General features: G+C 42.8%; 2 protein-coding genes across 13 annotated transcripts in view; one reads left to right on the forward strand and one right to left on the reverse strand.

The window, feature by feature from the left end:
- The window catches only part of wnk1b (WNK lysine deficient protein kinase 1b), an 87,796-nt gene extending 81,338 nt beyond the window's left edge, over positions 1–6,458 (forward strand). For 11 of the 12 annotated variants that reach the window (XM_072672921.1, XM_072672926.1, XM_072672928.1 and 8 more), the window contains one exon: positions 1,069–6,458. In XM_072672921.1, the coding sequence (XP_072529022.1) occupies positions 1,069–1,419 (351 nt within the window). In that variant the 3' untranslated portion in view covers positions 1,420–6,458. The remainder of the gene's footprint in view (positions 1–1,068) is intronic. The other variant, XM_072672931.1, reaches the window with a different exon arrangement.
- A 635-nt stretch (positions 6,459–7,093) lies between these two features.
- optn (optineurin) lies at positions 7,094–17,440 on the reverse strand. Its single transcript, XM_072672934.1, has 14 exons — positions 17,336–17,440; positions 16,646–16,805; positions 14,919–15,118; positions 14,655–14,813; positions 13,761–13,825; positions 13,390–13,521; positions 11,477–11,594; positions 11,265–11,380; positions 10,970–11,119; positions 10,488–10,572; positions 9,188–9,343; positions 8,956–9,098; positions 8,353–8,441; positions 7,094–8,016 (listed from the first exon to the last, which is right to left on the reverse strand). Exons 2-14 carry the CDS (start codon positions 16,776–16,778, stop codon positions 7,907–7,909), a joined length of 1,656 nt encoding a protein of 551 aa, XP_072529035.1. The 5' UTR covers positions 16,779–16,805; positions 17,336–17,440; the 3' UTR covers positions 7,094–7,906.
- Between the last annotated feature and the right edge of the window lie 215 nt (positions 17,441–17,655).

Raw genomic sequence — 17,655 nt, forward strand, 5'->3', positions numbered from 1 at the left:
TGGCAAGTAATCTCATTTAATTTAAATAAAAAATGGTGTAGGCCTTTTGAAGCTGGACACATGATTAACTGCAAAGACCTGTAGGGTAATGAGGAACAGTATAGCTACTGCTGTTATTCTAATGTTGTCGGCCAATGCAGATGTCTGGTGTAATTTTTTATGTCCTTCTCTGCCAGTTTATAAACATAAAAAAAGAAATTGTCAGCATTTGGCATTGTGGTTACATGTGTCATTTATCTCTGTTAGGGTGACACATGCCATAAAAAGAATAAAATGCAGATATTTTATTTATCGAACAAATTAATACATATAAATGTATATTTGCTTAAAAATACATACATTTAACCAGCGCAGGGAAGGAAAGATCTGGTCCTGGAGGGCTGGATTCCTGCACAGTATTGTGCTTTTCCTGTTCAAGCACGCCTGATTCAACTCCCCTTTTAAGAGGCAGGTTTATCTGTTTATCTGTTATCAGGTTGGTCTGTTAGAGCTGGGAAAGATCTGCAGTGGAGTACAATCCAACTGTGCTGGACTTCAGCTTCCATTGCCCAATCCTGATCCAGAGCAACTTTCATTTGAATCATATTATACAGGAAGACCAATGTAGTGTTAGAAATCTTGCCGAAAGACATTAACTGACATTAGCTAGCTCCTCTTGTAACTGGCACATGTCACATGCATTTGGAAGGCGATTGACATGCCGTAGTGTTTGACACACAGGGGTTTTATTACCCACCTGGCAAGCGTCCTCAGCAAAGACACTTAACTCTATATTCACCCAGATTTCTGATGATTCTGATGATTGAAGTGTAAGTTGCTTTGGGAAAGCGTGTGTGCCAAGTGTCATAAATGTCAATGCAGTGAACTCTTGGAACCAGCATGTGCCACTAGGGTTGCAACGCCCTGTCTTGTCCTGTCTTGTCAGTATTTGGGACTAGTATATGCCAGGGCAGGTTAAATGTAGTGTCTTTCTGTGCCAGTAGCAGAGAAGTCGAACATGCCAGTTCAGTGACTGACTCTCAAACATCAAGCATTTTCACAGTTTGTTATTTCCCTCTGTCTCCTTAGACGATCCCGCCTGCCAACATGGGACGCAAGTACTCTGCTCCGGGACAGCTATGCCCCAACATCGCTTCATCTCTGAGTGGCCACACGCCCATGCCCAACCCTCCTGCTACCTCTATGGGGGCCCGTAAGGGCTCCCTGTGCCCTACACCACAGTATGGCTACCCCTCTGCACCTTACAGCGGCCCGTGGGCCGGCGGCCCAGCCGCGCACACCCAGGCGGCGGGCCTGCTGGCCAGCTCGCAACCCCTGGGCCAATTCTCCCAGGCCCCAGCTGCTCTGCAGGCCTTCCACATTAGCACTTTGCAAAAGTCGGTCAGCAATCCAGGAGGCCCCAATCTGAGGACCACATAGGGCTGGTGCCTAGCCAGACCTAGGCCATGACAAGTCTTGACTGGGAGAGAGTGAACGAGAGTGGGGGCAGAGACACATGGACCGGTGGTGATTTTTTGAGTGGGCTTGGGTACATGAATTGGGTTGCATTGCAGCTTTGCAGACTCTAACTTGTCAAAGGGGCTAGCGGGAGAGCCCCTGTGGCTGGTTTGCCTTCAAAAGTATTTTTTACATTTGGGAGGAGACTGAGAGAGGCAGGAGAGAGAGAAGAGCCAGCAGAGGAGTGCTGTGTGGGGAGACGCCAGGGTTTGTGCACACATACACACAGAATCACGCTTCTCAATCCCATACACTCTCCTGGGGACTTCTCACCACTCCTGCACTCTCATGGACATGCTACGGGGCAAACGCACAACATGAGGAGAGCGAGAAATGGAGAGAGAGGAAAAAAGAAACAAAACGGTGAACACAATGAGTGCAATGTTAAGTGGCCAAAGAAGGTTGTGACCATTTTTTCTTTTTCCAAATCTCTTTACTGTGTGTAGTGATGGCTTCCTTTGCTGACCGGCCGATGTGTTTGCTCCAGAGCAGTCTGGGGAAGGGCAAAATAGGGTATTGACCCGTGTTGGGTTTTTAGCTTTCGCTAACCAGTCTCTAGGCTCGTCCTCACTTACTGATTTCCTAGTTTTCCCGCTGTTCTGTCAGCTTGGGTCTCTGGAGACTAGTGAGTGAGTACTGTTGGTCAAGGATGAGAGGAAGGAGAGGACGTGCCCCGTCTCTCCATTACAACCCTGCTGCCACCCCAGTATCTGCTCTAATGTCATGTAGAAATGCAATAATTCTAGTAATAGAAAGACAAAGCCCATTTTAAAATGCAGAAAGTGGCCTTTAATAGTGAAAACTTAAAAATCCATGTACAGCTTCTCTTTTTTTACTCATTAGGTTATGATTTTAAAACTTGGTTACGTTTTAGCAAGGATTTCCACGTGTGCAGAGGTCCCCCAGTTTTGGACTACAAAGCTATTTCAGATCCCAGCTTGCTTTGTGGTGCGACTTCATGCTTACCGTATTCGTCTGCCTGTCTCATTAGAGGAGGGTTTAGTCCGGGCCCTTAAATGTATTATTAATCCTAGATGACATTTATAATATATCAGGGCTGTAAGGAGTAATAGGTTTAGGCATGATTAAAACCCCAATCCTGAGTTATGTGCCGCCCCTTACAGGACTAGATGCTGGCTAGATGAATTGGTTCCCCATCTTCCTGTCTGTTAAAACCTAGGAGAGACAGTGTTCTGTTAGTCTCTTACTGGTTTACCTGTACGCTGTAATTCAGTATTCTCAATCGGTATCGACAGGGGGGGGGGGCGATAACATGGAGGTTGAATTAACTGGGGGTGCCAGTCTGGCTCTTCAAAGCATACCGCCTCAGAGGCCAGTGAGGCTTTAAGTCTACTATCTATTACTAATGTAACAGCTTTTATAAGCATGACCCATGTTAGGGCCCTCTTAGGACAGGTTGGTTTGAATGAGAGAAGTCACGTTCTGTATGGACCTGTATTTACCCATCAGTTTTTGATGTTGAAACACTGTGATTATTATAAATGTTGTTGGACAACATTAGTTTAAAACAAAGGTAGAAAAAGGGTGGAAATTGGAGGATTATTGCTATTAGTGTAAAGGTGAAGAAAGGCTAGCTATTACCTTCTACAGAACTTATTGGAGACACTTTAACCTTTTTTTTCCCTTTGTACTTTCTTTGTATTAGATAAATGTGAATGTAAAATGGTTTCAATTAACATACTTGAATAACCGGTCCGTTTTTCCCCTAAACTCCCTCCAACCCCCAGTGCCCAGAAAGCATGCTGGAGTTTCTAGTGCCTTGCATTCATTCTTTTTCTTTCTTTTTCTTTTTTTTCCTCCTTCCTTTTGTCATTTTTTTGACTTTGCGATTGGATGTTGAGGCAGCGGAGGTGCTTGGATGCCTGGTTGGATTGCTGGCATGTGGACTAAACTGGTTACAGTATACTGTGAGGAAGAGATTCTAGTTTCAATGCTATATATGCTATTTTCATTAGAAGCTGTTAAGGCTGAAATGATCGGGAGGCGCCGTCCCACGGTTTAACTGTGTGTAGGAAGGGACTGTGGAACTTTGAGAAGAATGGATAGGAAGCGGGTTTGAAGCTTGATCGCTTGTACATGAGGTGCAGAAACGCAGATAGCTCAGGCGTGAGCTGTTGGCATCTGCGTGCGGCCAGGAGTAGCTTGGGCACCAAATTGGATTGGTAGTGCTGGAGTTACTACCCCATGTTTGCCGGTTTTCTCTCGGACTGGCTTCACTCCATTCGTGTTCTGCTGCTGGGGCGTTAACACAGACCGCCTCCATAGCTTCAGAGAATGCAGACTGTTCAGTCTTCTTTAAATAGGATTGGGTACGCCAAGCAGTCACAGTCAGCTGCATGTCATTGCTATGAGACTGCAAACAAGGTTGGCAGACTGGGATGGTTTCAGACACTAAGGCAGGAGGTAAGCGAGCTTGCTGACAGTTATCTGGTGCCCTGGCTGAAGAATGGCTTCACTCAGTTGTGCAGTGTGCACATGCTTGGGGGTCGAGGGTTGTCTTCCCAGATTGCGGTATTAAAACTTGCTCAGTATGAAGGTTGCATAAGCGTGCCCATCACCGAGGCTCCCCTCTTTGGCATAGATGAATTGTTTGTTGACGTACCACAGTGCCCTTTGTTTCCTGAGAGGAGGTCACACAGCCAGCAGCAGCAGAATCACTGCAGCAGCTTTGTGTTGGCGACGGATCGGTCATAGATTGAGAGAAAGCTGCTAGGACGAGGAAAGTTGAAGAAAACTGTAAGTGTGTGAGACAGTATGTTTTTTGTATTTTGAAAAAGTGACTAAATATAAAGACAGGAACAAAAGATAAACCAGTTGATTTTGGAAAGTCACTAACATGAAATGCGAGCCCCACTAGTTGTGACTGCCTTCAGTGGTGAGTTAAGGTACGTGCAGTGAAGGGTTTGCTCAGATTCTCTGAGGGTGTGTGTTGGACCAGTGAGGCCAGTAGATGTGATGTTAATGCAGTGCAAAAAGTCAGGGCAGGAACCTTAGGAGGCCCTTCACCAACACAAGACTGCCATTGCTGTGCTGTAGGTTTTTTTTTAAACAGCATCGCCCTCATAAAGCAGGTCTCCAGGTCTTCTACAGACCCCTCCTTTGCTTCTCTATACTTTACCTAACTTTACGTTGCCCTACATCTCTTGCCGTTCTCATTTAGCTGTACAGATAACTACCTTTTATTGGGTTTCATGCAGATCAGTAGCTCTTTCTCTAGAGGATCTTTTAGTAGCATTCAAACATGACGCCACACGCTATGTAAAGAAAAGACTTGGTTAATCTCCACAGTTCTTTGTGTCCTCTGTAAAGAAAAAAAAAAAACAACTGTGCATGTAAGTTAGTCTGAGTCCTGGAAACTACTGTACAGACCCGCAGCAGTAGACCTGGTATCAGTGTCTCCATGTCCGTGTGCTCCGCTGGATGTGTCGCTAAGTACCAGTCAGATCCATGTAGAGCAGAAGACCTGTGATGAATCAGCAGCAGCTATAGAAATCCACCGAGCGGCATGAACGGTCAGTGCCAGACTCAGCTTGTTACAAGTACAAACCATAGAGCAGTGACACTAGTGGAGTCACACCTGTTGTCATCTTAACTACTGATCGCTGATAAGGACTGCTAGATTACAAGCCTTTTACTTAGCACTTAGCCGTTTAAGCCAAGCGTCTGGTACAAGAAATGTTCACGTTAAGCCAGTTAATACAGAATAGATTTCTCAACTGTTTACTGTCTGTGAGTGGCTATATTGTACTTTTCAATATTTAATAACAATGTTTTAGAGACCTTTTCATTTATCTTGTGCTCAGTGCTTTACCTGTAAACCTAGAAAACAGAAATCGGTTCATTTGCATAGTATTGTTCGGCTCAAGATTTGAACGAAATGAAGTTTTTTTGCGTCAGAGTTCTCAGTCCACATCCGCGAAACACATGAAACTTCCCAAACGAGTGCCATTCTCCTGTTTCAGACATGAGCTGTAATTTGTCCGTTTGCTCTCATTCCATAAACTGAGCTTTTTGTTGTTTACCACAGGGAGTGATCTAGTAGCTGCAGTGCAGAATATGCTATATGTATATCTATAGCATTTACATATAAAATTATATATAATAAAATAAAGGGGTTTCATTGGTTCGAGACCATGTCCCTGGTTTACTCAAATAGTAGGGAGAAGTTACTGAATTCAGAAATGCATCATACTCCACCACCACATTTTGGAATGGAGACACTTCTACTGTTGTTCAGTGTTTTTGTTTTGTTTGTTTTTTCAGTTATTATTGTTATTGTTATTATCATCATCATTTCTGTTTACTCCTTTCGCCTTCCTATTAAAAATGCTTAGCAAAGTGCCGATATGTGGAAATGCCATTCAATGCACCACCTGACACATTTTGATAACCAACATGCTTGTCTTTCTGAAAAAGAAGACCTTGCATGCTACTTTGGTCTCAAATTCTATTGCCACAGAGTACTTTGACACAAAAGTGCGTACACACACACACTTACATAAATGCATCAAAATCAAATTGAATTTTCCATCTGATCTCCTGTGGAAAGAAATACAATAGAACAACATGTTTACTTAATGCTACTGACCTGTCATTAAGTTATTTTTTGTTTTGTACTACTATCTCATTTCTTGTTGTCTCTAGGTCATCTAGTGACTTTCAATTCAGTGTTTTTTTTTTTTGTTTTTTGTTTTTTTCTCCGTATTCTATTTAACATTGTACAAAATGTTCAAAAGAAAAAAAAAGTTGAATAAAATGAAAACCCACCAAAAACATGTAGGGAATCTTTGGCAGCATTTAACTGTATGTTTTGCACTAAGTATAGGATGTTCAAGCTTCGTATAAAACTGCGCTTTGCGCTCCGATTAAAACATTTGTTACCGTATTTGTAAACTTAATAAATGACAAGTCCTTTAAATAAATTATGTTTGGCTTTATAAGTGGCAGCATGGTGGGTATCCTGAGGGTCCTGGCTGTCGTTTGTGAATGGGCTGCACACCAGGTGATAAAAGCATCAAAAATCTGTGGATAGACCTCGAAAGAGCTGTGCATGCAGGATTATGCCTCTATGCAAGGAAGAATTTCCCCAAACAGGAATTGAAAGCTTGCTACAAAAAGCCTCACACTGTGCTACCTTTGGATACATCCAGGATCTGTGGTTTCTTTTAAATCATTTGAATTCCACTTCTCTCCATGAACTGGAATTGGCCTGTGTTCCAATAGTCTAATCTCGCTTCTAGTGCCTGCGTCACTGCAGAGACTAAATTATTACTTATGCTTGTTACACCTGGAACGGAATGACCTCGTAACTTCACAAACCATCAAAATGACGCCTACCTACCACATAGGTTCACTTAGCTGGTATATAATTACTCACCATAGTCCTCCATCAGGGGAAAGGGAACACTACCTACTATATTAATTGGAAGATTGGGACCATGGTTGTGCCATGTTACTGTGTGTATAGACAATGCTGTGTGTGTGTGGGATTTGTCACATACTGCCATGTAAGCTGTGTTTAGCTGGAGTAGCCCATTGCCTAGTTCAGATGAAGTAAGACACACACACATACATGCTGATTCTAACAGATTTATTATATTTGCTTTTACAGCTTTTACAGATTTATTCTTCACAGCTGAATGTATACAACCACAGTTATGTCAATATATCCATTACCTCCACTTAGCTGTAGCAGTAGTCTGTTAGCGAAGAGGGGACAATACCCTGCATAAAATAGTATGAAAACACAACTGGTTTAAAGTGCTTTGTTTACAAAAAAAAGGTTTTTTAAAGCTTAACTCACCCTTCATCCTGAAGAACCTTTTTACTCCAGTATAAAATAACTGGCTAATAACTGTTGATATAAATATGCTACCAAGAGTCTATCCTTCCCGTTAGCTATAAACAACCTTCTCCAGAACATTAATGGCAATGAGATTAAACAGTCCCCAATCCTTGAGAAATACAAGGAAGCCGATCTTCATTTTCCCTCTTAATTTTATGTAGATCCTGTTTTTATTTATTATGATTCAACAGTCTATTAACAGCCTCCCAAAGCATGTTAGAGATAAGCCTTTACTCATCCTGTCAATTAAAGTTTTATTTATATAATATTTTTAAAGCTATAACTTTTCACCACAAGATACAGATCAGTTCTGCGCCCTCTCCAAGTTCCTTTGCTTTAATGCCAATGACACAGAGTAGACCTGCAGCGCGTTATTAGAATAAATAGTGTAGAAGCCTCTAGGGAGATTACATTACATTTGAGCATTGAGGGTTTGTGGCATAAGTGCGTCGTCATGTCTTATAACCAGCACGTCCTGCTGAACCAAGTACACAGGAGGAATATTCCTGACTGGTCGGCTGGTGTGGTTGCCAGGCAACAGACTTAGATGATGCAGTCCATGATGTGGATCTGCAGAGTGTCCAGGTCTGGCAGGACTTCGCCACACTTGGGACATGCATGCTCTGGGATATTCACTTGTTGCTGCCAGTCAACTGAGGAAAAGAGATTCAGATTAGTGTGTGGCTCCAGAAAGCAGTTATTAACATTAATGGCATCAGAGTGAATACTCCAGTGTTGTCAATCTCTAATTCCATCTATAATTTACACCGTGAGCTCCACAGTGTTCACAGTGTTAACTGCCAAAAACTGCTGCAAACAGAAAGCCTTAGTAGTAGAAATATTAACCTTTCTATCTACATGCTTATTAATCAAACCCCAAACGGGGATCTTAACATTCACATTCTATGACTAATACAAATAGTTCAAAATAATAAAAAAAAATAATTAAGCAGCACCCTTGTGTGGCTGTGTAAAGAAGAGCAGCATACCTCTGCCACTCTGCAGGTGGTGAGGTGAGGAGCCCCCTGGACTAGCCCCATGAGACACGTGTCTCCTCTGCATCTCAGTCATGGAATGCCTGGATGAAATAAAAATAAACAGCACTTCTAAGTAATGCAACACAGGCAAAAAAAAAACAATGTGCTATACTGAGCTGTAACTGAGCATGCATTAATCTCAGAGCAGAAATCACACCGTGCCTCAGCATGCAGTGTGTAAAACTCCTCAGATAAAGCCTGATCGGCCAGAGAGCTACAAAAGTATAGTTATTTCAGTGAATGGCACGGGAGGGCCTGAAGCCATAATGTAGGAACATCCAAGCTGTGATGTAGAGTCACTCCAGCAGTGGGTCATGGAAACATCCAAGCCATTATGTGGAGTCTCTCTGGCGGCAAACCTTGGAACCAACCGAGCCACCATGTTAGGATAATTTCAACGGCAGGTCAGGGAACTACCCTGAGCTGCAATTTAGCTCAATTCTGGCGGTGAGCCATGAAGCATCTTGCGCTGGAAAAACACGCTCATGCACTTCAACCAACCAGTCATTATTGGAACTGGTTAGTTTTATCATAGGAAGTCCTGTTTAGGCTGACCTGCCCAGTGAGTCCATCTCTTCCTGCAGCTGGGTGTTCTGTTTCTTGACAAACTCCAGCTGAGCAGCCAGGCGCTCCTTCTCCTCATGAATCTTCTCCCGTGCGGCTCGCTCTGCATAGAAGTCTGAAGAGTACACTTCTGCCTGCAAAGCACAAACGCATACAAGTAAGCATCATGGTCTACGAAACATCTGCGAATAAATCCTAACCATCCCATTCACACGTGCAGCACCTGAGCCTTAAAGACAGATATAGTGTCCAGCTCTTTCTCCTTCTGGAAGATTTCCTGCTTCATCCCATCAATCTTCTCCTGTTTGTCTGCCAGAGCCTGCTCTGCTGCAGCTAGTCTGGCCTGTAGATCACCATACTCCTCCTGGGAAACGCAGCCCTGAAGATTACACAGACACACGTAAATGTTGGCATGAACGCATGCTGGACTATGAAAGCACAAATCACCCAGCTATCTAAGCTATCTACCTCTCTTCCATTTAGCCTCTCCATTTTCCCCTGGGGAATTATAGACGCCATCCTAAGGACTGTTCCAGAACTTTATTAGCTGGAGTGGCGAGGGCTGAACAAAACTAAAGCTAAAGCTAAAGCTTCTCATTCTAATTCGTCATTCCACCTTAAATAGTGCAGCAGTTACATTGTGTCCATTTCAACCGCAGAACATCACTGCTGCATTATTTAAGGTGGAATGGAAAGTTTGGGGTAGAGGATAACTTTACCGTAGAGTGAGCTCAGAGCATCGCTGTAAATGTGATGCAGCAACGACAAACAGCTCACAGAGCTGCAGTTAAAGAGTTGGTTAATTAATCTGTCTGAAAAGGAGGATTTAAAACCACACAGTTTGGTTGTAATTGTGCAACACATTTTTATTCCATTATATTTATTTAGGAAAGATATGACGTTACTCCCAAATCCATCTTTTCTCTGGAATTACACCTGGTTAGAAACTAAACTACGGTACAAATGCTCTGTTCTACCAGCAAGAAAAGCCCCCTTCCTTCTTTGCGCAGCTCTGAGCGGCGCATTCATAACCGAGGAAGAGGCTAATGCACACACATTTAAATTATTTGACTGCAGAGTTGTAAAGGACCTGGAAGCTGAAAAGTCAGGTAGGTCAATCAGACTGGATTAGACAATATTAAACACTACAGAGTGGTTTAGAAAGTTGATCTAAACAAAGTTAATCAGTGTAGAATTTGGTCTGATTATAGAACCGTTCACTGAAAACAGTGATTTTACTGCTGTTTACTATTGTGTTTCAGTACATTAGAACTAACCTAAGTCATGGGGTTGGATTATTTATAGAAACACTTGGATTGGATCGAATCGGTATCAGCTGGTAGTCAGCATTAAGTGATGCGGATCAGATAAGGGGGTAAAAATAATAATAATAATTTAAAAACTTGATTGGGACATCCCTAACTAAATGTGCAGCTAGTCCCTGAGGGTGATAATACAGATGAACTAATTGAACTATTATAATTTTTGACTGTTTGTTTAATAGGTGACGTGTGAGCAGGTACCTCCTTTTTCTTATTATCGTCCTTGAGTTCATTATAATCCTCAAACAGTTTGGTGTAAGCATCTTTCAGCTGCGTCAGATTATTCCTGTCAGGGTGAAGAGAAAATCAACAGAGACAGATGAGTCATAGTTATTTCTCATTCTAGTCACATCGTCACATAAGAGTTCTCCACAGTAAAAGTCAGATTCCTCATTTAACTGTTATTGTTGGTTAAATGTGGTGAAATCCCCAGCATTTATTATTAGCATTATGTATACATTATTATTAGTATGTTTACGCAATCCTATTTGCTACAAAATCAACTTTTCCGTTGACACAGTCACATCTCCACTAAAATTGATTATCTGACTGGTTTAATATGATTACTATCAAATCCAATATGGCTACATTTATTTTAGTACAATTATACTTTGACCGATACCACTGTGAATCCAGTAGCATCATGCATCCTTATTCAAACTGGACTGATGCAGTGGTCTGACCTCTCCTCCTGAGCTTTCCTCTGTTCCAGCTTGTTGGCTGCCTGCATGCTGTCCAGCTGTACCTTCAGCCTGTCATTCTCAGCTTGGATCTGTTGCCTCTCCCCCAGTTGAGTTCTCAGTGTGCCCAGGTCCTGCTCCTGATCCTTACACCTGCAAACAGGGCCAGTGAGAGGGCAGGCTGTTATTCCATCATATCTGCTGAAGGCCCATTAATACAATAAACCATCTACAGCCCATTTAGTGATGGGTACTATTGGTACTACGACTGGATTAGATGGCTTGTGGAATTTTGGACCTGTCTTGAAGGTTCCTCTTCATGTTCTCTGCCTCATCCAGTTTACTCTGAGCCTGCTGCAGCTCTTTAAACAAGCTCATCATCTGAGCCTTTAGATTCTCCACCTCAGAGGCAGACTAGAACACACACATATGGGTATTCAGAATCGACACTATGCTTTCAGAACTCTACCACAAATACTACGCTCTTCCAGATTTCAGCTGCATTATTACCTTGTCCTTGTCCTCCTGAAAGCTCTTGCTCTGTGTGTCGGCTGTAGTAGTTGTACAGGGCAGAGATGTCTGTGTTTCACTCTCTGTATTGGGAAGCTTCAGCTCCAATTCTGCAATCCTTTAGGAGAGACCAGCAAGCTTTAAAAATATATTTTTAGATATAAAACATTTCTGCTTCATACAGTGTCCGCTTATACACACCAATCAGCCATAACTTTAACACCATCTGCCTAATATTGAGTAGGTCTCCTTGTGCCGCCACAACAGCAGAAGTGGGGGCTCCATGGATCACATCAGTAAGCCTTGGGTGCCCATGACCCTGTCACCAGTTCACCGATTGGCCTTTCTTGTACCACTTTTGGTAGGTACTGACCACTGCATACCAGGAAAACCCTACGGGACCCATCTGATGTTTTGGAGATGCCCTGACTCAGTCAAAATTTGGCTCTTGTCAAAGTGGCTCAGATTCTAATGCTTGCCCATTTTTCCTGGTTTCAACAACATATCACAATGAAGCACTGACTGTTCACTTGCTGACTAATATATCCACACCTTGACAGAAGCCACTATAGATGTTGAAAATCATTGTTTTTCACTTTACCCGTCAATGGTGCTAATATTATGGCCGATCGGTGTATATCTCATCATAGACCTTGGTACAGATTTAACACACATCGTCGCTGTCACACAATGATGTATATTTTTTGTTCATTATTTTTTCAGTTTATGACATCATTTAAATCTGCTCTTTATACTGTGTCAGAATTTCATGATTTGATTAAAGGACCAATAGAAATACTCCAAAATGACTTGGAAAACTCTTTTTACATTGACTTTCACTGAAGACTCCAAAGTGACAACTTCAGAAGTAAAAGGAAAAAATTAATTAGGTTAATTTACAAGATTTTATTCCTTTGGTCATTATAGTCGCTTTAGGGCATTTTTATTGGTCCATCCACCACTATATTGACATAATGTAAAGAACAACTGCAAGGTTTTTGCGTTTTTTTCATCTAACTTTTCAAAACAAGTCCTGCAGCAAAGATTGAAGATGCATGAATAACAGAATCTTAAACTGCTTGAACACAAAATGTATCCTAAAAGGGAGTTAGTGCACTTAGTTTGAGTGATGCGATTGCCTGTAGTTACTTTATCTAGTCAGTACTACTCAAAGCAACACTGCTTTTTCTTATAGATACATTTAAAGTAATCCTTAATTGCTGTATGATGAAAAGAACACACAGTGTCGCTGATGCAAAGCGCCATTTCTTTATAGCATCAAAAAGTTATTTCAGTGCTAATAGACAGATCCACAAAGTGTTTCGCATTTGACGTGTCTACATACGTTTAAGGTGTAACGTGTAGAACCGGTATGTACAGTAGCACATATGCACATACCACAGCCAGTTTTTTTGCCTACTGTTAGTAGTGTCAGAAGACCTAAAACTACGCACTGCCATTATTTAACGTTTGCACATTTACTTTCAGTCCTTATTTGTTTTAAACACACTATAAGTCTAAATGTTTGTGGACACCTCTTCTAATGAATGCATTTAGCTACTTAGTTGCACTCATTGCCAATACAGATGTGCAAATGTTTTTGTAGAGAAGTACTGCCAATAGAATAGGACTCTCTGGAGCAGATAAACATGAACCTATTGGCACCACGCCTAGTGGAACTGTGCTCACAGGAATGAGCCTGACAGCAGTGCTGGATTTCGGAAGAACCAATAAACAAGCAGGTGTCCCAATACTTCTGTCCTTATAGCGTACATCAAGCTTTCACTCCAAATTGATTTGAAAGTGTCATGTTTCTTTCATGTCTTCTTCACCAAATAGTGTTATAGTATAATTTTTTTTCGTATTGCCCATGTTGTGCGTCTGTGCAAGTGCGTGAGGGTGTATGTATTAACCTATTCATAGCAGCCTTAAGTTGGAGCTGCAGTTGCTCCTTCTGCTGGGTCTCTTGTCTCAGTGACTGCAGGAGCTGGCTCACCGTCTGTTCCTCTGACTCCAGCCGTGATGCAGCCATGTCAAACTTAGTCCTGCATGGCATACAATTAACACAAGTTGGTGTGAAATGCTCAAAGATCTATTCAAAAGGTGATGACAACAGCTACTAAAACAGAGCTCCTGAATCCCGACCGCTTTAACACGCCTGATTTGGCACCTTGAGAGATTTCTACATATCCAATTAATCAATCAAGCATGTTAGAGCCGTGAAGACACAAAATATGCAGAGATACCCACAGAACCATTGCAGTAAGGCCTAAACTCAACGTACATGCTGGATGAAGAGAGCTCTTTCTGGGCAACAGGCAAATCTTTGATCACATTCATCTCACCCTCCTGTAAAGACAGGCACACAAATGATCATATTATTAGTCTTTTAAATAACACTTGAATGTATATAAAGCAAAGGTGAGAAATTTCCAGGGGCCAGGTTTCTGAAAACACACCTGACTGAACTTAGCAGTTAAGTACCAGGTTGATGTGTTGCGTCAAAGCAGAGTAATCATTAAGCTGTGCTGGACTCCAGCCCTCTGTTCCCAGTGCTTGGTTTAAAGACTAAAGTGCACTCTATTTTTTGTTGCTGGCATTTTTTTGGTTTTATTAAAAATATATTTATATATATGAATACTCTTCTCTGCAGTAGTTTGGCGAGGTTGGGGGACTCCAAATAGACACTTGGAGAGTCTACCTGGTTACTGTCTACCCCAGCTTGAATACCTTCACATCAATAGGAGATCACCTCTAATTTTGCATGGTGAAAATAGCAAAACGTCCAATAATCTGGATTATAAAATGAAATTTTGGAAATCTGCACCATAATTTGACCATTGCGGATTCATGTCAATATCTTCATGTGCGTTCTATTACAATTGTGACTTGTGAATTTTCAGTAACATTGCTTCATAACATTATCTCTAGTTTATGCTCTGCTTGAGTACAAAGATTTGATGTGGGTGTGTCATTTCAGGTGGAAATTAAGAAAAGGAGCTGGAGTGTTAATTATTATAGTCATTATTGTTCCTATCCAAAAAAACTGAAAAGTATATATTGTCTGTTGTCAAAGATTTCACAGCACTAAACCATTTTGGCACAGAATCTCTGAAAATCTGCCTACTGAGACAGTGTGAGCATGTGCTTATTTGTGTGTATTTGAGCATGTATTCACCGCAATGCGGATCTCAATGAAGGAGTCTTCTGGTGATCCTTGGCCCATCTTTAGCTGGAGTTCAGAGTTCATAGCCACCAAGTCACTCTTCTCGGCCTGCAGACGCACTACCTGACTCTTCAGCAGCTCCAGCTTGGCCTGCAGATCAGCCCCTTCTCCCTAAAGCACAGGGCAGCCATCCTCATATATCAAATTCCATTAACAGGTCTGTACTCTTCCTGTTAATTAACCTAACTAAACTATTCAACAGAGGTAGTGCCTCACCTCCCCTGCACCAGCATGGATCTCTAGCTCCTGCACCCGTTTCTTCAGCAGCTCGTTTTCAGCGTCCAGAGCATGCACTCTTTTCCTGGCCTCCTCGAGCCGACTCTCCAGGAAGCTTCTCTCCTCTTTCTGTTTTTCCTTCCACACAGTCAGACCCTCGAACCTCTCCTTCATCGACAAGTTAGTCTGCCTGAGCGCCTCTGTGAGAGAAAGTCAGCCGGAAAGCCATGTTGTGTTATAGAAGAGTTAAATAAGAAGCCAAAAATAACAACAACATCAACAACAACTCACTGTCATTTTCCTTAAACCAGTTTGCTTTGTGACACTGGGGCATAATCATGCTGGTGTTGTGGTGACGTGACCACTAGGTATACATACACAGTCGGCAACATTGCTAAAATAGGCTGTGGCATTAAAGCGATGAGTGATCAGTGTAGACAGGCCCAAAGGGTGTCACGAAAAGGGTTCTCCGCACAATTTCACCACCTCATCAGACATGGAGATCCATCAGATCAAGGTAGAGTTTCAAGTTTTCAACTGTACAGTCTGGGTGAGCCTGTTCCCACTGCAGCCTCAGCTTTCTGTTCTTGACTGACAGAAGTGGAGGAACCCAACATGGTCTTCTGCTGCTGTTGCCCATTCACCTCAATGTTTGACACGTTGGGCACTCTGAGAAGCTTTTGTGGTGAGTGGAATTGTACGGTGCCTTTCTGTTAGCTCGAATCAGTCTGGCCATTCTCTGATGACCTCCCTGGACGCACTGGTTTTCTTCATTACAACATTCTTAGTAAAAGACTGCTGTGCAGAAAAGCCCAGGAAATCAGCAATACCAGAAATACTCCAACCAGCCTGTCTGTCACCAACTATAATACTACTAAAAAAAGATCACTGATCACAGCTTCTCCATTCTGACGGTTGATGTGGGCAGTACCTGAAGCTGCTAGAGCGTATCTGCATGATATTATCCACTGCACTGCTGCCACCTAAATGCATTTATGTGCAGGTGTACAGGTCTTCCTAATAAAGTGCTTGGTGAGTGTATGTTTTGATGTTAATGTGAACTACAGATCCAAAAGGCAACATATGCTCCTCGGTTTGTACAGCCTGTGTATTAAAACTGAGATGAAAACAGCCTGGCGGTTTTAAGGTCGCTGGTTTTGTACATATACCCACCTCAGCTCAGCCTAACCTATTCACCTTGAAGTTATATGGAGTGTTTTAGGCCACATTTCTTTTAAATGTACATGTTTTAAATACAGGACATTTGATGTAAATGAGGCTGGAACATGGTGATATAAATATGGATTATAACTGTTTTTGATTCATAATACTAAATCGTCGCTGTCACACACAAAAAAACCTGCATCTCGCCTTTTATCTAAATATAAATCTGGCGGTTGTTCTTCACATTGCGTCAAAATGAATGAATGATGACGAATGGACCAATAGACCAAAAGGACTTGGAACTTTTCTTAAAACTTTTTTTCTTCGTGTATAAAAAAAAAATGTGGAAATTATGTTTTCAGGTGTAAAAATTAAATGTAAGAATAATGTACAATACAAGCCTGTTCATCCTAAGCGTACAGCATATGATCTATGAAATAAACAGAAAGCATCCTTCTACACTCAGCCTCTGTCAGAGGGAGGCGAGCAGCGATTGGCTGCAGAAACTTTAGCAGCCTCTGATTGGTGTTGTGGTGTTTGTGACAGCATGGCAACAAGCTCACCTTTCAGCTCCCTGTTCTCCTTGATGAGGATGTTCATCTGCTGAAGGGTCTCCTCCACATGGGACGTGCCTGCACCGTGGGACCCTCGGGGTGAGGTGAGGTCCCCGTTCACCATGGGCGAACTCGATGCCATCTTTTCCTCGTTCCACAGGGTGTGTTCCTAAACGAGGGAGATACAATGACTCAGACGAGGAAAAGAGCTCAAAGAGAAAGCAGCAGACAGCACGACCAGCAGAGTGTCCTACACACTGCCTGAAGCCTGACCAGACTGTCAGACATGCTGTCACCCTGACGTCGATGGCCTACAGAACAGGATTCTGATCCCACGTTTAAGGACGTTAGCTAACGACAACAGCGACGTTTATAGGACAGTGTAACACTGCTGTATCTGCCTTAACTTTTACTTTCGTTTCTTACATTTATTACGCAACGTCCTCAAAAACACACCCGTCCACACTACACCGACACACAGCTGAGGGAATTACTGAACAGCGCACATATCCCGCACTGAACATCGAGGACATGTCGAAATCAGCCTAACTTTCCACACACAGCTCACTCCTCACTCCTCACTCCTCACTCCTCAGGACCTGCAGGCTGCAAACCTCCGTCTCGCGTTTCACGCGGACATTTAAAGAGACTCGTTTGGCGAATAAAGGACAAAGTTAGCAGCCTGCCAGGATTACTTACCGATCTCCACTTCTCTTCTGTGCCCTCTGACTCTTCCTCGCTTTCTCTTTCTGCGCACTTGTTTGGGGAATGCAGTTGTTCCTGGTTCTGACGTTTCTCACAGGTTCCGTCGCCTGGCTGTCACTCCGTGAGCTGCGCGCAGGCGCAGATCTACACCTCACGCGGGCAGGCCTAAGCGGAAGCGCGGAGGAGCGGAGCGGCTCATAAATCGGTCCATGTGTGATACAGATCTACTCTCCTGCTGCGCAGGCGCGGGGTTGCGGGCTGGGCTGCTGCTGTAGCTCCTCCTCGGTTGGTCCCGGGCTCGGGATTTCCCTCCG

Source organism: Salminus brasiliensis, chromosome 2 (genome assembly GCF_030463535.1).
Source record: "Salminus brasiliensis chromosome 2, fSalBra1.hap2, whole genome shotgun sequence".
In the NCBI taxonomy this organism is placed as follows: domain Eukaryota; kingdom Metazoa; phylum Chordata; class Actinopteri; order Characiformes; family Bryconidae; genus Salminus; species Salminus brasiliensis.